Genomic DNA, 27,186 nt, shown 5'->3' with positions numbered 1-27,186 from the left:
AGACCTGGAATGAAAAGCTAGAGTGAGAGAGCAAAAATTAGAATGAGAGAGAAACTGAGAGAGAATAAGCAAAGTTATTTTATCAGGTTGAGGGTGAATCTTGGCATTGCAGTAAAGTTAATTGCCTTAAGAAAAGACTGGTAGTCAGTAATTATTCAAGGATAATGAGCCAGATCAGCTTCATTAACATGAAAGTTACCAAATTTATAGGGCTAATGCTACTGGTAATGATAATGGTGGTAACAATAGTAATAATAAACACTTAATGGGTTTATAGTTCCATATGGGCACTATAGTCAATACATTATACCAGTGGTTGGCAAACTGTGGCTCGCGAGCTACATGCGGTTCTTTGGCCCCTTGAGTGTGGCTCTTCCACAAAATACCACGTGCAAGCGCACACATACAGTGCGATTGAAACTTCATGGCCCATGTGCAGAAGTCGGTTTTCGGCTCTCAAAAGAAATTTCAATCGTTGTACTGTTGATATTTGGCTCTGTTGACTAATGAGTTTGCCGACCACTGCATTATACTTACTAATTTAGCATCATTCAAGAAAGTCCCTTGTAAACTCTTGCACATCAGACTTTTCCTCCTTGTCTGACTGGTCATTTCTGGTGAGTAGTCATACTTTATTCCCTGGAGCCTCAGAAATAATAAGTTCAGAATATGGGTGTGAATTTTAGGGGAGCTCAAGACCTTTAAATCCTTGAAAATTATTATCCCTTTATTTTTTTTTTAAATATATATTTTATTGATATTTCACAGAGAGGAAGGGAGAGGGATAGAGAGCTAGAAACATTGATGAGAGAGAAACATCGATCAGCTGCCTCCTGCACACCTCCCACTGAGGATGTGCCCGCAACCAAGGTACATGCCCTTGACCGGAATCGAACCCGGGACCTTTCAGTCCGCAGGCCGACGCTCTATCCACTGAGCCAAACCGGTTTCGGCTATCCCTTTATTTTAATATGAAGTCTTCCATCATCAAATAAAAATGACTTGGAGAGAGAAAATGGAAGTCTGGATAGTCCTGGTTTTGCACAGTGCTGTATTCACTTAATGTTGTGTATATTAGAACTATGTTCTCTCTTTGCATGTTTCCAGTATGCATGCATTTCAATTAAACTACCACTGTGCAAAGCAAGCACTCATATAACATTTGTAACTCAGCAAGCAGTGTTACTCAGTCCTCTCATCTTCTTCACACACTTCATCCTGCCTCCATTCTCCTTTGCCTACAATGCCTTTTTTTCTACTGTTTATTCCTTCCAATTTGTGTTTTAATGTTTGTGTTTTGCTTTCATTTTTCCCTTTTCTGCTCAAACTTGAGTATTATTACTACAATATACAGATTTAATGCAATCTCCATCAAAATCCTAATGACATTTTAAAAATTTTTTTTATTGATTTCAGAGAGGAAGGGAGAGGGAGAGAGAGATAGAAACATCAATGATGAAAGAGAATCATTGATTGGTTGCCTCTTGCAAGTCCCCTACTGGGAATCGAGCCCACAATCCCTGTGACCCTTCAGTCCTCAGGCTGATGTCTATCCACTGAGACAAACTGGCTAGGGATTTCTACTGCTCTTAAGGATGTTCTCAGGTGAGGATTTAAAAAAACAGCAAAAATAACTTATAAGGAAGAAAAATAGGTACTAAACTTTTGGATTTTGGTCTTAGAGAAGAGTTTATTCATTTGACCCAAAGGCAAGGGAAGTAAAGGCAAAAATACTAGTAAATGAATGGGGCTATATCAAACCAAAAATCTCTGCACAGCAAAAGAAACCACTAATAAAACAAAAAGGCAACCAACTGAATGGGAAAGAATAAATGAGAGAGTCTGCCAAACTTATTTCCTTAGTGGTTCTTAGACATGTGAAATATTAGCTTTCAATAGGAAGAGCAAACAACAGCTCTGACAATGGGTTAATATTCAAAATATATAAAGAATTTATACAACTCAACACCAAACAAACAAACAATCCATTTTTTAAAAAATGGGCAGGGGACATGAACAGACACTTCTCCCAAGAAGACATACAAATGGCTAACTGATATATGAAAAGATGGTCCACTTCTCTAGCTATTAGGGAAATGCAAATCAAAACTACAATGAGATACCACCTCACACCTGTTAGAATGGCTTTTATCAACAAAACAAGTAGTAACAAGTATTGAAGAGAGTGTGGATCAAAAGGATCCCTCATTCACCGCTGGTGGGAATGTGAACTGGTACAGCCACTATGGAAAACAGTATAAAGGTTACCCCCAAGATTAAAAATAATATTAGCATATGACCCTGCAATCCTTCTTATAGGCACCAACCTAAATATTTTGAAAACATTTATTCACAAAGGTATATACACCCTTATGTACATTGCAGCATTTTTCACAGTGGTCAAGACATGGAAACAACCAAAGTGTCCTTTGATAGATTACTGGATAAAGAAGATGTGGTACATATATACAATGGCATATGACTCAGAATAAGAAAAGATGAACTACTGCTCTTTGCGACAACATGAATGGACCTTTTGAATATGCTAAGTGAAATAAGTCAGAAAAAGCTAAGAACCATATGATTTCACACATATGTGGGACATAAAATGGAAACTGATAGTCACAGACAATAGTCTGGTGCTTATCACAGCAAAGGGAGGCAGAGAGATAGTCAAGGATAAAGGGGGCCAAATATTTGGTGGTGGACAATTATTTGATTTGGAGGGTTGGGCACACGATGCAATATACTGATCATGTATCATTAAAATGTACACTTGAAATCTATTAATCTTATTAACCAATGTCACCCAAATACATGTAATTGGAAAAGATATTTAAAAACACTGAAAGCATAAAAAAAAAATAAAAAAAATAATAATAAAATAAAAACACTGAAAGCATGAGATAAAGAAGATATGTGTTTAAAAAAACTGAATGAAATAGAGAATTTGAAGTGGTAGGTTAGATGAGGGATAAAAAATGTATTATTTTGAGACATACTATCTGGAAAAAATATTGATGTTACTGATATTAGAGAGACAGAAATGCAAGATTTAAAGATGGTTGATGCAATTCTTTCTAAACTATTAATATGTCACATGTCTAAGAACCACTAAGGAAATAAGTTTGGCAGACTCTCTCAAATTTAAAAAGTTGCACTGGAAAGAAAACTGGACTACACATGAAGCACTATCTGAGCTATAGCCTCAGCTATGCTAACCAATGATCTGGGACCTTGATGGAAACATTTCACCATGCTGAACTGTCTTCTACATAGGTTAGAATGAAACTAGTTCATAAAGATGTAGCCTTCTAAATAAAGAAATCTAAAATTCAATCATGGACCAGGAGCTCAAAGCACACAAACAAATAAAAGCCCCAAAATAGTAGGCCATTTATTTCAGTTCTACTGTAAGTCTATTTATTAGATTCAAAAAAGAATAAAGAAGAGAATAATTCTGGGTGTTAAATCTCTTCTTTAGCTGTATCTCAGTCACATAGTGTATTTGATCACAGTGAAAGCTTTCAATCACCTGGGCTTTTTAATCCAAAGGACCCAATTTAGTACATATTATTTATATTTTTGAATTAATTTTTGAGCATTTACCATGAGCTATATCCTGTGTTAACCAGTTTCTATAATTTAATCCTCACGAAATATCATTTGCTGATAATAACCCAATAATGGCTGCTAGAATGATCTCTAATTAACACACCAGGAAACTATGACATGAGGAGGTTGAATAACTTGTCTGAGTTCACACAGCTATTATCTAATCAAGCACAGATTCAAACTCAGATCATCTTGCTCTAAATCCCATGCTTTTAATATACTGTTTAATTTTCCACCTTTGAGCAATCTTTTCTTCAAACTTTCTTCTCCTTTGGTTTCCTTAATCCCATTATGTTATTGTCTTCCTATGCTATTATTATTTTTATTATTTCCAGTGTTGTTATATTATTATTATTATTGTTCCACTTTCCAATTGTTGTATTGAGAGCAGAATTTGAAGTTAAAATATTAGACCTTTACTAGTTTCTAGTGAGAGGTATTAGACCTTCACTAGTGACCAGTGTTGCTTACCAAAAAGGAAGTTTCACTAAATTCTCTTTTATTTTTTACCTCCTTTTCCCCAACCATTTATATCTACCTCTCTCATACCTTTGGCTTCCAATTTATGTCATATTTTATCCTTTCCATTTTCTTTACCACCCTAACTCTACCCTGCCCAGATAGATAAGAACCCCCTACCCCAATAATAGACAAAAAGTATAAGCTGGCATGAGAGTCACCTGATATTCCTGCTCTTGCTATCCTGTGAAATAGGCTTCTACACTTACTACATCTAGCCTTGTGTCTTAATTCCTTCTCTTTTTTGAATGAAATGAAGCAAACCCATTTTTTCCAAAGAGAGATTTAGCCAGCAAGCAGACTTAAAGAAAATCACACAGAAATCTATGAGATAAAACCTTAAAGAAAACACCTCAGTGATCTCTCTTCACTTATAGAGCATTATGTTAGGTGAAATAAGTCAGTCAAAGAAAGATAAATATCACATGATCTCACTCATTTATGGAATATAATGAACAACATAAACTGATTAACAAAAACAGATCCAGAGACAGAGAAACATTGATCAGACCATCAAACCTCAGAGGGAAGGTAGGCGAGGGTGGGGGTAAAGGGGAGAGATCAACCAAAGGACTTGTATGCATGCATATAAGCCTAACCAGTGGACACAGACAACAGGGCAGGTGAGGGCATGAGTGGGAGTAATAGGGGAGTAATAGGGGAATAAGGACACATATGTAACACCTTAATAAATAAAGAAATTTAAAAAAATTTTTAAAAAGAAAAATAAATAAATAATATTATATTCAAAGTTAAAAAAAGAAAGGAAAAATCTTACTATAACAAAACCCCAGGCCCTTTTCTTCTGTTGAACCTCATTTTAGAATAAGCCCAACTTTCACAAATAATTCTTAACTCTTTTCCATAGAGATTGGCTATTTCAAGAGTCGTAAACCACCCTTCAACAAACCGTTTATTGATCCAAAAGAGTATAATCTGGCCATCTCAATCAATAAAATAGCAAATATCATTTGATAAGCCGTGGCCTTGGGAAGGTGCCACCACAGGGACATATATGACAGGAAAAAAGTCACAGGTAATTTGCTCTGTATCAGGAGTGTGTCCAGTCAAAAATCTGAGAAACATGGGACACCTTCTAAACTCAGCAGTAACCTATTGTCCAGTATGGAATATCGGGTGCTTCTTACCTCCTTTATTCCGCAGCTGCAGACTCACTGAGGTCCCCTAAGTCGACTGTCTCTCCTTGGTCTAGGTCCCAGTGCTGTCTCAGAAGCTGGTGGTTCTATAGCTCTCTTTATCCCAGGAGACCTAAGATCCCAGAATGAGGAAATCCAGTAAGTGTTTGTGGTTTTCTGAGCTCTTGGTCCTTTTACTAAGATCAGGAAAGACCCAGTGAATAGTTACATAAGCTTGTGGGAAGAACATAATTCTTAGTCAGCCCTGGGGAATTAACAATAGCTCTATCAGAGGCAGTAACTCACAGGGAAACTGCTCTGACAGATACAAACAAATCATAGAAATATGTGCTATTGTTGAGGTTTCCACTTGATAAATATATTTTTTTTTTTTTTTCTGAGAGTGTGATTATCAACCACAGCAGAAGGGTCTAGGTTTTAATGTTGAGGGGAGCATGCTTCTTAGGAATACTACCTCCAAAAAATGCAAAAGATCCATGGAGGGGGGAAATAGAGCAATTGATCATCAAATATTTTCCAAATCTTGTTTCCTGTGTTAAATCTAAGTCAAATACAGATATATAAAAGGAATATTGTATATAATCATCGACTCATATGCACTGTCTAATATAACAAGGGAGAGGTGTATGTGTAGAAAAATGGTCTTTAATATCAACTACCATTGCCATGAATTTACCATTTAAATAATAACATTTTATGATATATAATTTCTTTTAAATCCACAAAGATTCCCGGTATTATTATTTGTTCATTGGCTTGATGAGGACATTGAAGTCCAGAAAGTTGGGTCATTTTGTTCCTTTGCACACATAGCAAGTAATCAAACTGAAAATTAAATGCAGGTTCCCCATTGCCAAATCTCATGCTCTTCTTAAACAACATTTTGTTATTAATAAAAATTTAGAGTGGTCAAGTAGAAGAATAAGTGCTTTTTCCAAATCATTAAAGCATTCACTTAAAGCTAGAAAGTATTCAAACTAATTTATTCTTTTTATATGTGAAACACTATGCAAATAGTATAGAAATATATAGATTATACATATACTACATGGCAAAGATTCAACACTCCATTATATACATAATTAAAGATTAAAGGATCCCAGCCAGTGTTGCTCAGTGGTTAAGTATCAACCTATAAACCAGGAGGTCACAGTTCCATTTCCTGTCAGGGCACATGCCCAATGTGGATTGTGCAGGAGGCAGCTGATCAATGATTCTCTCTCATCATTGATGTTTCTATCTCTCTCTCCCTCTCTCTTCCTCTCTGAAATAAAAATATATTTTTAAAAAGATTAAAGGAAAGGACCTCAATTAGAAGGAATGGAATAAATAACTGTGGAATGAATCTATTTGTCTATCTATCTATCTATCTATCTATCTATCTATCTATCTGTGTATATATAGATGTATAACACCATGTAGCATTATTCAGATGTAATCTGACAGGGACTGACTATGCCCAGTGCCATAACCCTGACCCTGGTTCTTTCTGATGTCTATGTGTGTTTTGCCTCCAGGAATCCAATGTATTCCAACACACCATGCATGAATCAGGGTCATAATTGATGATGCAACCCATAATAAATTATGGTTTTAGGAAACTGAAAAGGCTGCAAGACCTATTGTTGATCAATATAAAGAGGTTCTTTAAGAGGCATGGCATTACAAGTTGTAATAGTGTTAATACCTTTTCTTTTTCTTATGATGAAAGATATGAATTTAGCAAGAAAGCGTGCATGTGATAATAAAGAACACAAAGAGATAGTTCTTAGAGCTTAACAGAAAAAGATAGAGCTTAAACACCATGAAGAATTCTCCCATTCATTGGGTTGAACAATAAACAATATGTAAGAACTTTTCCTCTATCCATTATTCTAAGTCTTTATTGATAAATAACTATCCCTCGTGTGGGCCTATGGATTTTGAATTGCATGTTTTTAAAATCTTTCTTGTTGAAAGTATTATATATGTCCCACTTTTTCCCCATTGACCTCTTCTAGCCTGCTCCTGCCTCCCACCCCAAGCCTTCACCATACTATTGTTCATGTCCATGGTTTATACATATAAGTATTCAGGTCCTCTTCCCACTCATCCACCCTCTCACCTCCCCTCTGAGATTCAACAAAATAAAGTTCTTTATACTGACAGGGTCCAACACAAATAAAATATACTTTACTATGGACTTTTACATCTAGGAGTGGCCGTGATGTAGACCATAGTTATGGGGTACATATTAGCCTCTAGTGAGAACCAGGAATTCCTGGCAGGTTAATTCTTCTGTATAGTAAAGCCAGATACATTGGTGTGACCTAATATAGTAGACATAAGTATTTCTTAAGTTAAATACAAGTATATAGTTATCAAATGTACTCTTTTATTTGCCTTCGTAATTATACTTTAGACTCAGTATTAATTCTATGTCTAAGTTTTTGACTAGTGGAATACAGTTATAAAAACTAATGTTGAATACAATTTCTAAAAACTATGTCTGTACTAGGTCTGTTTGTATTGATTAATTTTTCTCTTCATTATGCATTATATTTTCCTGCTTCTTTGCATGCATATTTCTAATTGGATTCCAGACATTGTGATTTTATAAAATTTATATATACTGATAATTTTAATAACAATTAAAAAATTATAAAAAATATAAAATAAAATATTAAATCTAATCCATACTAGTGGTCACCATAACCTTAAGAGAAATTGTTTCATGTGACAAAGATTTTTAAATAAAACTCTCTGTAGCCCGAAAATTATTTAAGAAGGAAACAAAGAGAAGTTTCCTTCAAAAGTCGTAAGGATTGTAATTGAAAGTCAATATATTTGGCCTCTTGAACTAAAGTAAGTAATTTGCGCTTTTGCCTCCCTGACAAGGTTTATATAAAGTTACAAAAAGAAATTGACAGCCAGTTTGAAATTGAATTGCCATGGCCTAGAGCAAAGAATATCCTTACATGATATTATTCTACAATGTCATTATAATTTTAGATATTTTACAACAGCATATTGTACAATTATCCCAAACAAACTTACAAACTAATTCTTGGAATGTTTGGCAGCAATTAAAAAAAAAAAAAGGACATGAAAGGATTTAATCCCTTTCAGAAGGAATTAAGGCACTGGGAAGGCACCTGAGCATTCTATATTGGCCCCTCTTGCCTTTTGTGCCAAGAGGGACCCTCTTCTCACAATCCAATTGCCCTCAGCTGTTGCCTGAGCTTTCTGTTCATGCTGAGCTTGAAGCCTCCTGGTGGCTGGTACCATGGATCTGTCTCTCGCCCAATCGTGTGAGCTGGGCCCTCCCTGGAGAAGAAACCTGAGTTCCCCGAGATATGTGATCAGTGTTGGGGCCCCGAAAGCAGGCAAGGGGATCCCAAGGCAGGAGCTGGGCGTGGAGGCCATGAGGGCATAGGCTACCAAAGAGACAGAACTGAACCTCACATCATCCTGCTTGTCCCCGGAGGATGACTGGTTAGCCAGAGATGGGTAAGATTCCTCAGGGAAGGAACAACCTAAGACAGGCACAGTCTCAGAGGGGCCATCAGGAGAGAACTTGGGGATCAACAGAGGTGGGCCACAGACCCTCACCCCCCCAACCTTGCAGGGGCCTGAACCCTCACCCCTTCTGAGGGAGGTCTCCTGCCCCCATGGCTGCTTTGCTTCCCATGCCCAGCTCAGATCGGGACACAGGTGACAGACAGTGACTTGGCCCAGCTCAGATTGGGACCCAGGTAACAGACAGAGACTTGGGAGGGCCCAGCTCACGCCATTGGGCCTGAGACAGATCCATGGTACCAGCCATCACTAGGTTTTAACCTCAGCATAAACAGAAAGTTCAGGCAACAGCTGTGGGAGGGTCCCTCTTGGCAAAAAGGCCAGTATAGAATGCTCAAGTGCCTTCCCAGGGAGGCCTTAATTCCTTTCTGGAAGGGATTAAATCCTTTCATGTCCTTTTTTAAATTGCTGCCTAACATGCAAAGAATTAGTTTCTAAGTTTGTTTGGGACAATTGTACAACATGCTGTTATAAAACATCAAAAATTATAATGACATTGTAGAATAATATCATGTAAGGATATTCTTTGCTCTAAGCCATGACAATTCAATTTCAAACTGGCTGGCAATTTCTTTTTGTGTAGACAAGGTCTAGTTACATTTTCTGTACCTCTCCCAGGAGCAAGTAATGATAGTAGACGTGTTTTTGCTTTTGCTCCCCTCCTTTGGTGTCCATGCAAGCCAGAGGCCTCTCTTTAATTTTACACACAAAGGAGCGGTGGTTTGATTTTGTGTCATACAAAAAGGGAAGCTGGGTGGCAACACCTGTGTAATTATAATTCCTTGCCCCACCCATGTTCCTCCTGGATGAACCAAGGTGTTTGGTATTATTGATGACTATATTAGGTGGGGATCAGCCCACATAAGGGTTCTTACCCATGAAGGGTCAGGAACATAAGTCAAAAATACTTCCCCATTTTTGCCCATTTTCCCCAGGTAATATTACCGTACAGCTGATTACTGCTAGCATGGCAAGAAAGACATTCTCGGGAGTCTGTACCGTCTTCTTTACCATGCTCCAGGTGGTCTCCAGGCTGTTTGTTGTCCAGCTGGTCCTCCTCCTGCTCCTCATCTTCAGTGGATTGCTTGGAGTCGCTGCTCTCTGTGGCTGAGGTCGTTGATTGTCTGCAGCTGCATGGTGTGGCTCCAGGCGCAAGGTCCTCAGTCTGGCTAGTTTCTCTCTTGGATCCCTGTTGCAGTTTAATATTTCTAGCAGGAATCCACACGGGTTTGGAAAAATTCTCTGTAAATATACAAGCATACCCTCTGCCAAAGGTTAATAATGGATCAGGTCCCTTCCATAAACCAGATTCGGGATCCTTCCATTTAACTAGACCATTTTCTTTTGTTTTGTTCTGACACCAATGCAGCTCCATAGGTGTCTTTCCATCAGCATCACAAGTGAAAAAATTTAAAGTAATTAAGGCTTGGTGCAGCCTACCCGCAGGTGATTTCTCCATCATCCCCCCTTTTGTTTTTTCAAGTTGGGATTTTAGCCGCTGATGCTGTCATTCAATAATGGCCTGTCCTTGGGAATTATATGATATTCCTGTAATGTGCTGAATTTTCCACCTTTTACAAAATTCCTGGAATTGACAGCTTGTGTAAGCAGGCCCATTATCAGTTTTAATAATTTTTGGAACTCCCATGACGGCAAAAGCAGCTAGGCAATGATTAATAACCTGTTTTGCCATTTCTCCTGTAGATGCAGTAGCCCATAGGACTTTTGAAAAGGTATCTACAGAGACATGTAATGCCCAAAGGCGTCCAAAGGAATTATAATGTGTTACATCCGTTTGCCAGATATGGTCTCTTAGCAAACCTCTAGGGTTGACTCCTGTGTTAGGCCCTTGAGGTAGATGTAACATGCAAGTTGGACATTCCTTAATAATCTGTTTTGCCTGTTGTCGAGTGATTTAGAATTGTTTAGACAACATTTTGGCAGGCTGATGTAAAAGCTGATGAGATTCTAAGGCTTCTTTTAATAAAGCAACCAATTGATCAGCATGTGCATTTCCTTTTGTTAAAGGACCAGGTAAGACACTATGAGCCCTGATGTGAGTGATATAAAAAGGATATTGTCTCTGTTGTACAATCTGCTGAACTTGTTTAAATAGTAAAAATAAACTGGTCACTGAGCCATTTCAACCGGGCAGTTTCAATTCTATTCACTAAGTTCGCAGCGTAAAAGGAATCAGAGACGTATTAAGAGGCTATTGGAAATCCTGCAATGCAGCCTTAATGGCTTCTAATTCAATTCTTTGTACAGAAGTATGACTGGTCAGTATGACTCGGTCTGAATTCATTGTATGATAGGCAGCTTTCCCATTAGATGATCCATCAGTAAAAACAGTTAAAGCTCCAGGAATAGGTTCCTGCCTAGAATTTTTTGGTATAATGATGGAGGTATTATATAAAAATTGTAGTAATTTATCTTTTAATAGATGACAGCTAAGTTCCCCTGAATATCCACTTAGCCCAATTTGCCAATTTATATCAGTCTGAAATAACATTTCTAATTGCTTTCCAGTGAGGGGGAGGTAGATACACTGGGCTCTTCCCCTCTAAGCTGTTTACAACGTCTTCTAATTTGAAATATTAATTGGGCCAATAGTTCTACATAAGTAACCACAGTTTTAGAGGATTGATGCCCTAGGTGGACCCATTCAATAATGGCAGAATTTTTATTTTGAAAAATGACTCCAGTGGGACTATTTGCAGTAGGGTTAATTTGTCCCAATAAAGGTAATTCGGGCTATACCCGTGCTACTTGGGCTGAGGAAATTGCCTGCTCAATTCTTAGCAACTCATTCCTAGCTTCATCTGTTAATGTTTGGGGAGAGGAAAGATTAGCGTCACCTCTAAGTAAATTAAATAAGTTTGTCATTTCTCCTGTAGAGATCTTCAGATAAGGTCTTAACCAGTTAATGTTCCCTAATAATTTCTGAAAGTCATTTAAAGTTTTAAGACAATCTTTTCTTATCTCCACCTTCTGAGGCCTAATGCATTGGTTATCAATTACAATCCTTATGATATTTGAAGGAAACCTCTTTATTTCCTTCCAAAATAATTTTCAGGCTACAGAGAGTTTCATTTAAAAATCTTTGTCACATGAAACAATTTCTCTTAAGGTTATGGTGACCACTAGTACAGATTAGATTTAATATTTTAATAACAATCCTCAGTTTATCCTGTAAATACCAGTGAAAGAGATTTCAAAATTTTCAAATTTCTCCTTTTTTGTTAAGCTGGAATTTTATTTATTTATTTTTTAAGAGTATCCCCATTAGCTAATTTGCATATACAGAGGGATCATGGGAAGCCTTCAGTAACTTTCTTAGAATACTTAATCAAATTGCTTACAAAGACATTGGCTTATTCCAAAGGAAAGGGTTGGCCCCTATGGCTTCCAAGGAGACCAGCAAGCCATGTGGCCATCATGGCGGCTGTCTAATCTGTTCTTTTAAAAGACAGTCAAATTTATATTGCAGACAAACAAAAATCTCACTAGCTGTTTCTGATCTTTATTAGAATTGTTTATAAAAATATTGGCTTTTCATTTAGCTGAAAACCTTGATTATAATTTAAAAAGCTAATATATTTAAGTAATTAAAGTAGGTATCTTCATTTAAAAAGCAAAGCAAATTTAGTAAATGTTTAAGTCTGATTCACAAGCAGCAAATGTTGCCCCACCTCTTAGCTTAATTAAGAATGCAGGCGGCTGCGGGCTTTTTGTCATTTTAAATTCTGCTGTTGGATTATAAGAAATATTTAGTTACTTCATTTTGCCCTTCTTAGAGGACAAAACCTTCATAACATTTAAAATATATTTATTAATTTTTATTTGATAAGGCTTTCCATGCAATTTCAAGTATATTAGATCTGTTAAATTTAAAAAGATTTCCTTTAAGAAGAGAGAATAAATTTCTTGTATTACTCCGGGCCCTTGGAGTTTTCCAAGAATCATCTCTGTTAAAGCCTTGAAATTTTAACATGGAAAAAAAAAACAAACCATCATATATATATATATATATATATATATATATATATATATATATATATATATATCCATATATGATTTAAAGATTATAATACTTTTTATAATTATCTTAAGATACCAATTAGATTTTAAACTAGTTTTTGCATAGAAAAATTTGAATTAATCCTCTTTTTTAATTAGACCAATAATAAGCAACTTATTTTGAATTCCTAATTATTAGAGAAAACACAACATTTTATTTTCTCAAAAATAAGTTCTTATACTTTAGACATTTAATTACCACAACTATATAATTTCTCCCAATTTAATTTGCACTTTGAACTTTTAAAGCTGGCAAGTCAAATATATTTAGCATTTCCTAGATTAATAACACTTTACATTTTTAAGAAAAATACAAGACATAATCAATTAATAGATTCAATTCTGTCCTCTAGGTTTTTTATGAGGCAAATTTAAACTTTACTTTTTATTTGCCAGTAGCTCTGTAAAACTCGGTTTGGTTTATTCTAATGTAAATTACCACATTTTTCAAAGATGGTTCCTGGCAGGAAACTAGATTACCTGTCTGCTGGGGGAAGGGCGTCTACCCCTTCCTCCATTAACAAAGGGCGTAGCCAGTTACCTGGGCTACTTAGCTCTTTATAATTAATACATTATTTATCTATATTTCAACAATTTCTTTGAGATTCTAGAGTCAATTATAATTAAAGCATTTACTTTGGATAAATTCTATAACAGAGACAAATTTACTTATTTTCTCGTAGGCCTTAAAAGTTAATTTTTAACAAGGTTCATTAGCATTTGAAAAACTACTGTTGCTGGAATTAGCTTGAATTTCTTTGGAGAAGACTTTTTCATGGAGAAAAAGGAAAGTTTAAATTAGCATACTGGGAGAGTGGGCTTCCATATTGGATCTCCATGTGTCTCCCTTCCCCCACATCCTGCTTACTTCCGGGTAAGTTTCAGCAACAGATCTGGCCGAATTTCTTTTCATGCCTAAAAGATAGACAGATCTTAAATTTTTTCTTTCTTTTTCGCTTTCCGAAGTAATAACTAGCACCCAATTTGGCCAAGATTTGCATTTCCCTGCGAGTTCTTTTATACTTTTTAAACAAAACCTTAAGTAATCTCATTGCGGGAGAGCGGATAGCCCTGCCCTCTCCTGCCACCTTTGAATTTCTCCGCACCAGAGGCAGTTTTAGCAATGGAGTTTCATTTCTTATTACAGATTTTAAATTCCAAATACCAATTAAGATTTTAATTTGAACAAGAAGCCACATTATTTTATAATCTAATTCTTCCCCATTAGCCTGGCTGAAAAAGACGTTCCCACCGTACTTACAGATCGCGACTCTGCAGCTAGTCCATGGGCTTTGCGTGCGGTGAATTTCCCTCACCTTTTCTCAGTGAATTTTCCACACTTTTCTCGGTGTATTTTTTTTCCTTCCTTCGCTCTTAGGCGAAAAATACCTTCTCCTTCAGAGGTCCCGTGTTGAAGGCGCCAGATGTGTGAACCCTTTTCACGTCCTGCGTGGTTCAGGGCCCACTCAGGGTCCGGTTTCTGGAGAAGGCCGCACACAAATGAAGAGAGAGACTAGAAAAGAGTTAATTTGGAAATATTGGGGGGCCAGGCGGGAGCCCACCTCTAGTGGGAGGACTACCCCCTGCTCTGGCCTTTTATTAAGGTTATGAGATACACTCATATCCTTTAGGCAGGAAATTCCAATAATAGAAATTTACATAGGAGAAACAGAGGTGGAGGCTGCTTCAGCTAACAATGTTTCAACTAAACAGTGAGTGATCAAAACAATTTAGGTTGTTGACAAACCTTCCCAGTTTCCTGGCCACATCTTTCTATTAGTGGTAGAATGATTGGTTTCCGGCACCACCTTGCTGAGAGTTTTTATCAAGAAAGGGTGTTGGATTTTGTCAAATGCTTTTTCTGCATCCATTGATATGACTATATGATTTTTATCTCTCAATTTGTTTGTGTGATGTATCACGTTTATCGTACTTGGTCATGGTGTATGATCTTTCTGATGTACTGCTGGATCCGATTTGCTAGAATTTTGTTGAGGATTTTGGCATCTATGTTCATGAGGGATATTGGCCTGTAATTCTCTTTCATTATGTTATCTTTATCTGGTTTTGGTATCAGGGTGATGCTGGCTTCATAGAAGGAGCTTGGAAGTGTTCCTTCCTCTTGAATTTTCTGGAATAGTCTGAGGAGGATAGGTTTTAGTTCTTCTTTGAATGTTTGGTAAAACTCCCCTGTGAAGCCATCTGGCCCTGGGCTTTTGTTTGCTGGAAGCTTTGATGACTGCTTCAATTTCTTCCATAGTTATCAGCCTATTGAAATTTTAAAATCTTCCTGAGTAAGTTTTGGAAGGTTGTATTTTTCTAGGAATGTGTCCATTTCCTCCAGGTTGTATAGTTTGTTAGACTAGAGTTGTTCATAGTATTTTTTAACAATCCTTGTATTTCTGTGGGGTCTGTTGTTATTTCACCTCTTTCATTTCTGATTTCATTTATTTCGGTCCTCTCTCTTTGCTCCTTGGTGAGCCTGGCTAGAGGTTCATCAAATCTTGTTTATCCTTTCGAAGAACCAGCTCTTGGTTTCATTGATCTTTTGTATTTTTTTTTTTTTTTCGGTCTCTATGTCATTCATTTCTGCTCTGCTCTTTATTATTTCCTTCCTTCTGCTCACTGTGGGCTTTTCTTGTTGCTCTCTTTCTAATTCTTTGAGTTGTTGAGTTAGATCATTTATTAGCATTTTTTCTTGTTTTTTTGAGGTAGGCCTGTGGAGCTATAAACTTCCCTCTCAGGACTGCTTTCATTGTGTCCCATAGCATTTGCAATCTTGTGTTTTCATTGTCATTAGTCTCCAGGATGTTTTTAATTTTTTCTTTGATCTCAATAATAACCCAATCATTGTTTAGTAGCATGCTATTCAGCTTCCAAGTGTTTAAATTTTTTGGAATGTTTTTATTGTAGTTTTTTTCTAATATTATACCATTGTGGTCTGAGAAAATGCTTGATATGATTTCAATCTTTTTGAATTTGGGGAGACTTTGCTTGTGACCCAATATGTGGTCTATTTTTGAAAATGTTCCATGTGCACTTGAGAAGAACGTATATTCTGTGGCTTTGGGGTGAAATGCTCTGAAGATGTCAATTAGGTCCATCTGATCTAGTGTGTCATTTAGAATTGCTGTTTCTTTGCTGATTTTTTGTCTAGAGGATTTATCCAGTGATATCAGTGGTGTATTAAAGTCTCCTACTATGATGGTATTATTGTTGATCTCTCCCTTGATATCTTCCAGGAGACTTTTTATGTATTTGGGTGCTCCTGCATTGGGTGCATATATGTTTACCAGAGTTATATCTTCTTGTTGAATTGCTCCCTTTAGTATTATGTAGTGGCCTTCCTTATCTCTTATTATGGCCTTTACTTTGAGGTCTATTTTATCAGACATAAGTATCACAACCCCAGGTTTTTCTCATTTCCATTTGCCTGAAAAATGTTTTTCCATCCCTTTGCTCTCAGTCTGTGTGAATCCTTTGCTCTGAGGTTGGTCTCTTGTAGACAGCAAATATATGGGTCATGTTTTCTTATCCATTCAGCTACCCTATGTCTTTTGATTGGTGCATTTAATCCATTTACGTTTAATGTTATTATTGACAAGTACATGTTTGTTGTCATATTTTTCCTTAGTGTTTGTGTTTCTTCTTGCCTTTCTCTTTCTTCTTTTTACAGCAGTCCCTTTAGCATTTCTTGCATTGCTGGCTTGGTAGTGATAAACTCTCTTAGCCCTTTTTTGTCTGTGAAGCTTCTGATTCCACCTTCAATTTTGAATGATAGCCTTGCCGGGTATAGTATTCTTGGATTCAGTCCCTTGCTTTGCATCACTTTGTATATTTCATTCCATTCCCTTCTGGCCTGATGTGTTTCTGTTGAGAAATCAGTTGATATTCTGGTAGGAGACCCCTTGTTAGTAACTTTCTGTCTCTCTCTGGCAGCCTTTAGGATTCTTACTTTGTTGTTGGTGTTCGCCAATCTAATTGTGATGTGTCTTGGTGTCGGTCTTTTGGGGTTCAACTTGTTTGGGACTCTATGTACTTCTTGGACTTGCATAGTTTTTTTCTTGCCAATATCAGGGAAGTTTTCTGTCATTATTTCTTCAAACAGGTTTTCTATTCCTTGCTTCTCTTCCTCTCCTTCTGGTATCCCTATTAAGTGAATGTTGTTTCATTTTGTATTGTCCCAAAGCTCCCTTAGGCTCTCCTCTTGCTTTTTAGGTCTTCTTTCCAGTTGCTGCTGTGTTTGTGTGTTTTTTTCCTACCTTGTCTTCTAATTCGCTGATGTGGTCCTCAGCCTCTTCTAGTCTACTGTTTAGGCCTTCCATTGTGTTCTTTATTGCAGCTATGTCGTTCTTCATCTTCTCTTAGTTTCTTTTCATGTTAGTGACATTCTCATTCAGCTCCTTATAGTTCTCATTGAGTTGTGTGTATTTGTCATCCATCCATTTAAACATCCTTATAACCATTACTCTGAATTCTATCTCTGATAAGCTGGTAGCCTCGAATTCAGTTAACTCCCTTTCTGGTGGCTCCTCTTTTTCTTTCCTTTGGGGATTGCTTTTTTGTCTTCCCATGTTTTCCTATAATGTTTTAATTGTAGATCCAATTGCTTTGCTACCCAGGTTCTTTTGGGAATGGTGCTACTGGCGTAATCTCTCAGCTCTCCTGGGGTTGTTAATCTAGTGTAGCTCCCTACTTGAGCTATTTGGGTTCTCTTGATGTAAGCCTGCGAGCTTGAGAGGCACAACTGCGGTGTCCAGAAGTCAGCCGCGTGGAGGGGAGTGTCCCAATTTTTGCCTTCTTGCACCCTTAATTGAAATCACGTGTGCCCAGCAGGGACTCACAGTGGCACCCAGGAACCGTCTGTTGGGGTGATGGGGCTCAGGGGGCCTGCTCTCTGGAAAGGCGTGACTGTGGTGCCCAGAGTTCTGCAGTATTGGGGTGGGCAGACCCAGCTTTTGCTGTTGCACCTGTGGTGGATAGGCGCTTACTCTTAGTGGCAGCTCACAGGAGCCCCCATGGATGTTTGCCAGCGAGGCACACTGAAGGACTCTGAAGGGCCTTGGCAGTGTAGCCACGCAATTGAGGCACCTGTGGGCCAGTAGCCAGGATGAGTGAATTCAAAACTTCTACTGCTGGGGGGTAGTGTGCCCCTGCGTGTTCAAGATCGCACCCAGGGAGAGCTCACAGTGGCTCCCACTAGCGCCCTGTGGGTAGATGGGCTCAGGGTGCCTGCCTGTTGGAACTTCGCCTCTGTGGAGGTGTGCTTGCCGGGCACACAGTTCTGATGCACTCTGAGGGGTCCTGGCACTGCAGTTGAGCCAGTGGGGTGAATGTGGGCAGTTATCCAGGAAGAGGGAATTCAGAATTTCTACTGCAGGGCTGCACACCCTTGTCTGTGCAGAATCACACCCTCAGGGGCTCTCAGCGGCTCCCAAGCACTGCCTAAGGAGTGGAGTGCCCTGGCTGCCTGCACAGCTGGATACTCGCGAATCCGGAGTTCTGCCGCTGGGGAGGGAGAGGTTGCACTTACTGCTGCCGAAACAGTGCACCTTTGGAGGTGGAGGTCCCAGGGTCCGCGGGTCTGCAGCTCGGGTAGCAGGATTTTGGCTGGAGTGGCTGCTGGGTCACGGGGCAGTTCCAAGGCCTGTCGGGTTGGTGATGTTGATGAGTTCCTAAAAAAGGCCGTTCTCCCCTTCAAGATGGTGTGGGCTCTATGCTGAAGTCCCGCCATCCGGGGAGTGCCTGCAGCGGTGGTAGTCTCTCCTTGTCAAGGAAAGCCTGTCTGCCAGCCCCTGCGGCTCCTGCGAGATTTAACTTTCCCTCACTCACTCACACACACACCACACACATCCACACACTCTCCTTTCATATCCTCACTCACTCACTTCCTTTCCCTCGCCTCCGTCCTGCCAGCCGCCATCTTTTCACTCCCTCATTTTTAGTTTTTTGAGGAAACTCTATACTGTTCTCCACAGTGGCTGCACCAGTCTGCATTCCCCCCAGCAGGGCCTGAGGGTTCCCTTTCCTTCACATCCTCGCCAGCACTTGGCAGTTCTTGATTTGTTGATGATAGCCATTCTGACAGGTGTGAGATGATACCTCATTGTTATTTTGATTTGCATCTCTCAGATGATTAGTGACTTTGAGCATGTTTTCATATGTCTCTTGGCCTTCTGTATGTCCTCTATCAAAAAGTATCTATGTAGGTCCATTGCCCATTTTTTGATTGGGTTGTTTATCTTCCTTTTGTCAAGTTGTATGAGTTCCCTGTAAATGTTGGAGATTAAACCCTTATTGGAGACAACATTGGTAAATATGTTCTCCATGCAATGGGTTTTCTTGTTGTTTTGTTGATGGTTTCTTTTGCTGTGCAGAAGCTTTTTATTTTTATGTAGTCCCATTTGTTTATTTTCTCTTTAGTTTCCATTGCCCTAGGAGCTGTATCGGTGAAAATATTGCTTCAGCATATGTCTGAGATTTTGCTGCCTGTGGATTCCTCTAAGATTTTTATGGTTTCCCCTCCCCCATCTGCATGTCTTTTGATGGAGTCTCAGATATAGATCCCACCTGCTGGTTCTGTGGAGGAAAGGCCCAGAAAAGAACAATGGTTTCTTCCAGCACTTTTCTCTGGGATAAAGCTGCTCTTCCAGTTCTTGCCCCAATGACAGACAACCCAGTTCTACTCTGCATGCCATTGGTGCCCCAGCAGACAGTGAGTGAGTTTGAGTAATTCTGTGTGGAGGCTCTTTAAGAGAAAATCCTGGAACTCCAGCAGCCCTTAGTCTCACTTAGCCAGAATCCATATGGTTTTCACAGCCAATAGCTGTGGGGAGTTTTTTTTCTAGTACTTGAAACCGTGAGCCGGGGGCCTGGTGTGGAGCTGGGACCGGCCTTTTTCTTGTCTTCACCTCCCCCACCAGTCTCCATGTGGCTTCTTTTTTACATCTTTAGTTGTAGGACTTCTGTTCAGCTAGATTTCAGATGGTTTTGAATGATGTTGTTCAATAGTATAGTTGTAATTGTGATGTGGTTGTGGGAGGATTCAAGTACTGCATTTACTTATATCACCATCTTACCAGAATCTCCTATAAATATTCTTAAATTTTGTTTTGATATACTTTTATATTACCTGGAAACAGATCTTTAAGGTCTTGTGTTTAAGATATGTCAGGCATGAGCCCTAGCCAGTTTGGCTCAGTGGATAAAGAATTGGCCCATGGACTGAAGTGCCCTGGATTCAATTCCAGTCAAGGGCATGTATGTTGGTTACAGGTTCCCCAGCCCTGGTCGGAGTGCGTTGAGGAGGCAACCAATCAATGTTTCACATCGATGTTTCTCTCTGTCTCTCCCTCTCCTTCCCACTTTCTCTAAAAATCAATGGAAAAATATCCTAATGTGAGGATTAATTTTTTAAAAAAATTGTCAGGCATGACCAAGACAACATTTAACTTAAAACCAACTACTAATTACTACCCACTACTGGGACTTTATTCTTCAAAATCTTATACTTAATTATATTCTGTGAAGTATGAGTTATTTCGTTGTGGCTGTGAACAGACCATGTGTGAATATTGGTTTTGATTCCTCTTATACTTTTGTGGTTATTTCTTTGGCTTCAGTTAGTTTCTTTACACATATGCACTGGTCAGTAACCTGTGAAATATTTGAGGGAGACTGCAATATTGTGATTCATAAGAAATATATACATTTGGTTTTTCTGATGAGCAAATATAGTTTTCATTTATTTTATCTTCATTCATGGTTCCTGCCTCACGATTCCTCAAACCCATGACATTTTCTAAGAACAATGGGAACATCTTGTGTTACATTAGATCTCTAGTCCTCAGTTCCTGAAATCACTTCAGAGCCATTAAAGTGAAATGAGTGTTACTTGTTATTCATTACATGCCCATTTCCCCCACTATGTTAATGGGATGACTTTTTGAAAGCCAGGGGTTCTTTGCCAGGGAAACCAACCATGTATTCAAAGGGTGGAACTTTCATGCCCTCACCCTCCTGGTGTCTGTGTCCATTGGTTAGGCTTATATGTATTCACACAAGTCCTTTGGTTGATCTCTCCCCCTTACCACCATCCTCCCCTACCTTCCCTCTGAGGTTTGAGCATCTAATCGATGCTTCTCTGTCTCTGTTTTTGTTCATCAGTTTATGTTGTTCATTATAAATGAGTGAGATCATGTGATATTTATCTTTCTCTGACTGATTTATTTTGCTTAGCATAATGCTCTCCAGGTCCATCCATGCTGTTGCAAATGGTAGAAGTTCCTTCCTTTTTACAGTAGCATAGTATTTCACTGTGTAGATGTACCAAAGTTTTTTAATACACTCATCTGCTGATGGGCACTTACTGGTAGGCTGTTTCCATTTCTTAGCTATTGTAAATTGTGCTGCTATGAACATAGGGGTGCATATATCCTTTCTGATTGAAACGAGAGTGGGGTGTGGAGGGCAATTGCGGGGAAGGGGGGGTAAGGACACATATGTAATACCTTAATCAATAAAGAAAAAAAATTGTTTTAAAAAAAGGCTGGAACTTTGAGTTCCATTCCCTGATTTTTGGAGTGGGTTAGAGATTGAATCAATTACCAATGATTAATGTCTTAATCTGTCCTGATTATGTAATGAAGCCTTCATAAAAACCAAAAAAAAAGGGGGGGGCATCTAGAGAGCTTCCAGATTGGAACACTTCTTATGCCACTATCTAGGTCCCAAACTCCACAAGCTCCTTTTTCCGGGACTTTGACATATATCTTCATTTGGCTGTTGACTCATATTCTTTTACCCTTTGGAATAAATTGATAATCTAATTATCAGGTTTTCTTAGTTATGTAAGCTTCTCAAGCAAATTAATTGAACCCAAGGAGCAGGTAATGGGAACTTCTAATTTACAACCAGTTAGTCAGAAATACAAGTAACAACTAAACTTGCAATTAGTGCCTGCATTAAACCCCTGGGTTGCAGCAGGGAGTCGGGGGAGACAGGTAGGACACTGCAATCTTTACACAGTTGGTCAAGCACAGGTAACAATATGGACTTGCAAATTGAAACCTTGAGTGGAGAATGGTCTTGTGGGACTGAGCTCTTAATGTATGAAATCCAATGCTATCAGCAGGTAGAAAGTATCAGAATTGACTTGAATTGGAGAGTTGCTCCTTGATGGTGTGGGAAACTTCCCCACTCCCCAAATGGTAATTGATGTCAGAAATTTTGCAGGGACCCTCTGAAAACTTCCAGGATTCTCTTTATGTGAAGTTAGTTCTCTCTTCTCCAGTGCTCTGTTTAATGGACTCTAAAAACTTTGGTCTTCTTTCATTCTCAGCTATTGTTCTGCAACTCAGGAAGTTCATGGGCTCTATCTGGGTTTCTGCTACCATAGCCTGGAAACTCTCTCAAAGCAGTGAGCTGAGGCAATTGTAGTATTTATTTTATTTATTTATCTAGTATATTTTTCTGTCTCTCAGGGATTATAGTTCTTTGTTGCCAGATATTCATTGTCTTGAAAACTATTGCTTTATACATTTTGTCTTAATTATTTTGGTTGTTTTGGATTGGAATATAAATTCAATCTCTCCTACTCTACTTTGATGAAAAGCAAAATTCCCCATCACCATTAATTCTTCATTGATCACATATGTGTTGAATAACTTCTACTAGTATATGCTCAGTACCATCCTAGGGTTCCTAATAAAATAGGAAATAAAGATTAATACTTTTTAAGGAGAGAAAAAAAGTTACAGTCACAGGGAAGACATAATAAAACCTTACAAGGAGAGGAAAAATAAATTACAAATAGCAGCTTTACAGAAAAAAAGGGCAAGAAAACCAAAATTTTTAATGAGACCATGGTAACTCAGTTTAACATAAATTATGCTATACTTCTCAAAAAAATGCAGTTGACAATGATGTGAAACAATATAATAATGGGCATGCATAACAATGGTAATGATAAAAATCATTCTCAAAAAGAAAATAGAGAATTACATCTTCAAATGATTTATCTCTGAAATAATCAAAACTAAACCTGGATTCTTAAGGGTCACTTAGGAAAAACCACTTCTAAAGAAGAGCTCATCATATATTTACGGTGAACAGTTGCTATACAACTGGTTTCAAGCTTGAATGTGTGATTAATTATAAGGACTCTGGAGTGTTGAGAAAAGCAAGTTTGGTACACCTTTGCATCCAAATAATTTGTTTTTATGACATCTCATGTGTAGCACATTTAAACCACTATCTCATGAGAATAGTTTAATAACCTCCCTCTGGCACCTTCCATCTAAGATTCTCTATTGCAATAAAGAACTCTGGTTGGTGCTGGGCATATATACCTCTATGAGAGGCTTCTAACGTCTCATAAGAAACCATCCAATCTCTGCTATGCCCAGGAGAATGACATGAAAAGAGAAGAATCATGCTGCTTAACTCACTTGTCAACCCATAAGTGTGCTGTTTTCATGAAGAGTTTGCAAAACATATAGAATAACTATTGAATTTATAGTCTTTAAAATAACAGGCAGCAGCATCTTTAGGAGCTGCTTAATGACAGTTTTCCATAAATTCACAAGTGGTGGAAGCTCACTGTCCTTAGAAAGAAAAGAAAATGAAGAGTTGGGAAAAGGTGATAGTACAGAAGTTTAATTGGACAATCCTGAAAAGTGTTATGGAGTTCAAGGTTAACTTGTAATAATTCACAGTACATATGTAAGAGGTCAAGGTCTTTTTTGGGGCTCTGGGACATGACTGGAGAAATTATATGCCTTAAAAGGATTTTTCAGGAGATTGAAGGTGGGACATATTTAATTGGAATAGTTAACTTTCTTTTGGATCTCCAGATAAAGTCCGTAAAGTATCTTTCTGGCTAGGATGAGTAACCCAGCACAGATAAGTGAAAACCCTGCAAAGGATAACTGAAAATTGAGCACATTGATAAACAGAATTTACTAGTATATTCTCTACCTGATTATATATCTTTCTTGTTCTCCTTTCAGATTTAGTGGCATATATTCTTCAGTTCTAAATAAGCCTCTGTAGGAAGAATGATCCCCCCCCAAAAAAATATGTTTTACATCAGAGTTTAAAAGGAAGCCTGGATTACTGGTGAGTTTTAAATCTTTGCTGGGGGTTAGCAATTATATGATACAGTGGGACTCTCTAAGTATGTAATTTATTTGCTTAAGCAAAATTTATTATGTGCTTTCCATATCCATACAGTTTTAGATTCTCATTACTGTGTGATATGTGAAGAGTAAAAAGCCAATCTTACAAGCATTTAAATTCAAATTTGATAAGGGAAACTCATTCAGGTAACAGTTGGAAGATGATATCAAATCATATGTGGTAAATGACAGATGTAAGAAAAAAATCAGTATATTCTATAGGGATTTAATGGCTAGAGAAATTTTTCTAACATGAAATATTCTTGGAAAAATTATATAGGATGTTGGCTATAGACTGATTTTTAAGCAATGAATTTAATTACTACCATTTGAGATAAAGCATGATCACATTTGAGATTACATCAGGAAGTGTGCAAATATTCTGATGTGGAAATGATTAAGTCTTGTATGGTGGTATTAAGAAACCAACCTGGCTAGAATGGAGAGTGACTAGAAAAAAAATGTTAGTTGAAACAAAAAACATTCTCATTGAAAAGGGCTAGGCATATAGGCACGAGGAGTATTAAAAAATAGAGGCAATAAAATGAACCAAGTATATACTTAAGTTTTACATATAGAGGCAATAAAATGAACTAAGTATATACTTAAGTTTTACATGGTAGTTGCAGGTGTGTTGATGTTTTTGGTGCTTGTATTGACTGGATCAGTGACAAAAACAGAAGGGAAAGAGAAGTATAAAAGAAGAGAATGAATTCCAAGATATTCTGGAAGATAGTTAAAGCAAAGGGAAGAAAACTGGTTATATCAAAAGGTATTTTGAATTGTGTTTAAGGAATTATTTGTTAAAGTTTTATATTATTCTAACACCAGCTAAGAAGTAATGACAATATCCACTTTGATTATTTTATCACTTTTTTGTATTTTGAAAAATCAATATATTAATTTAAAAGAACATATTGAACAACCTAGAAATTAATTGTATAAATGGCACCACATGAATTTTTTAATGCCTTGGGGGATCATGTGGGTTATTAAAATATCCTTGCTTTATTTCTGCATGTAAATAACAGGAAAAATGCCCAGGTTTCCAGATTCCTGAATATTATTAGGCTTTATGTTTATGTGGATAAAGTGCAGAAACTTCTTTTAAAGATTCAGCTAAGGTGAGTAAATATAAAATTAGATGCAAACATAATTAAATAGAGAAATAGAAAGCATTCTGAGAATACAGTTTTTCTAAGCTTTGGATAGAAACAAAAGTATGTCCTTACTTTTCATTGTCACTTGATCAATGATTAAAGTGTTATAAGCCAAAAGAACTCTAGTCACTAACATTTTAAAAGCATTTACCAATTGTCTTAATTTCAGGTAGTTATTCCAATAGGTTTGGAAACATCTTAGGATCAATACTTGATATAAAGATGCCTAGGAGTAGTATTGTCCAGAGGAGTTACATGGATTATGTCCTACTGATTTAAAATGTATGTTTTTCTTTCAATAGGAACATTTAGAACCTGACCTGGGCTGATCTCAAGAAATACATTTATGGGGTTTATAAACAATAGCTGGTTTCAGCCACCCACTTTTCTTCTAATAGGTATTCCTGGAATGGAGGCTGTACAAATATGGATCTCTATCCCACTGTGTGTTATGTATGCAATTGCCCTCCTAGGGAACTTCACCATCCTCTTTGTTATCAAAACCATCTCCAGTCTCCATGAACCTCAGTACATCTTCCTGTCTATGTTGGCAGCCACAGATGTGGGTCTGTCTTTATCAACTCTACCTACAGTACTCAATGTCTTTCTCCTAAATCACAGAAAGATTGAGTTCTGCTCTTGCCTAGCACAGATGTTCTTCATCCATACCTTCTCCTCCATAGAGTCAGCCATTTTGCTGGCTATGGCCTTTGATCGTTTTGTAGCTATCCGAAACCCACTACAGTACACTGTGGTCTTAACCCCTCCTCGGATTATAGGGATGGGGCTTGCAGCCGTAGTCAGGGGTGTGGTTTTGATGGCACCCTTGCCAATACTACTCAACCAATTGTCCTTCTGCAAAGATACTGTTCTATCTCATTGTTACTGCTATCACCCTGATGTTATGAAGCTGGCCTGTGGCCCTGTCAGAGTCAACATCATCTATGGGTTATTCCTTGTCCTCTGCTCCTTTGGAGTTGACTCTCTGTTCATTGTCATTTCTTACATCCTGATTTTTAAAACAGTGCTGGGTATTGCATCCAAAGACGGCCAGCTCAAGGCACTTAATACTTGTGTTTCCCACATTTTCACTGTCTGCATTTTTTATGTGCCACTTATTGTGCTGGCTCTAATTCATAGGTTTGGTACATTCACATCTCCTCTTCTCCATGTCACCATGGCCAATCTCTTCCTCTTCTTGACCCCTGTCCTTAATCCCTTGGTTTATAGCCTAAAAACTAAACAGATAAGGTCTGCAGTACAGAAGATATGTAAGAACAGGAGGAACTGGCTCAAATAGTCAAGTATGGCCTTAGCTAAAACGATGCCCTGATTCTCCCTTTCCCTTTTATTTGTCATTTCCCCTCTGAGAAACATGTCATCATTTAACAGTATGGTTTATGAAGAGTTAAGGTACTATCTGTCAAGAGGATGATGGTATTTTTGTTATTGTCTTGACCCAATTCATCATCCCTAGTATTTCATGAGGAATCTTACTGAAATAATGTTAATGTCTCTTTTCTATTTAAGTATTTGAGTTTAAATAGCTAAGTGGTCACAATTAATTATGTGATAAAGGCTAAGTTACTAACACGTTTTAGAAAGCTTTCAGTTTTCCTATTCCTACCCTTCTCTCCAACCTCACTCAACTCCAGCTACAGATTGCCACTTTTCAAACTAGACGAGTCAATATATTTATACACATATATGCCAGCCTTTACCTTACTCTAACTTTTTTACCAATTCCCTAATTTCAAATTTCAACACCAATCTTAAACAAAATTTTCTTCATTATGAATGTTCTTGATATCTTAGTAGAATTGGTACTTCCCATTAGCCTTTAATATACTCAATAGATGATTTTATTATAACACAGCAATGTTTTACTAATATCTTCATGTCTATGTTTCTCAATTAAAA

The 27,186-nt window shown here is 37.8% G+C and overlaps 1 protein-coding gene across 1 annotated transcript; it reads left to right on the top strand.

Moving 5' to 3' along the window:
• Nucleotides 1–25,612: 25,612 nt before the first annotated feature.
• LOC308233661 (olfactory receptor 51A4-like) lies at nucleotides 25,613–26,566 on the top strand (the record flags this gene model as incomplete). The annotated part of the gene is made up of 1 exon (XM_080640636.1): nucleotides 25,613–26,566. One exon carries the CDS (start codon nucleotides 25,613–25,615, stop codon nucleotides 26,564–26,566), a length of 954 nt encoding a protein of 317 aa, XP_080496762.1.
• Nucleotides 26,567–27,186: the final 620 nt, after the last annotated feature.

Source organism: Plecotus auritus, assembly GCF_963455305.1.
Source record: "Plecotus auritus genome assembly, chromosome: 9".
NCBI classification, from domain to species: domain Eukaryota; kingdom Metazoa; phylum Chordata; class Mammalia; order Chiroptera; family Vespertilionidae; genus Plecotus; species Plecotus auritus.
Note: the sequence above shows the minus strand (reverse complement) of the source record. Positions and strands in the feature narration are given on the sequence as shown.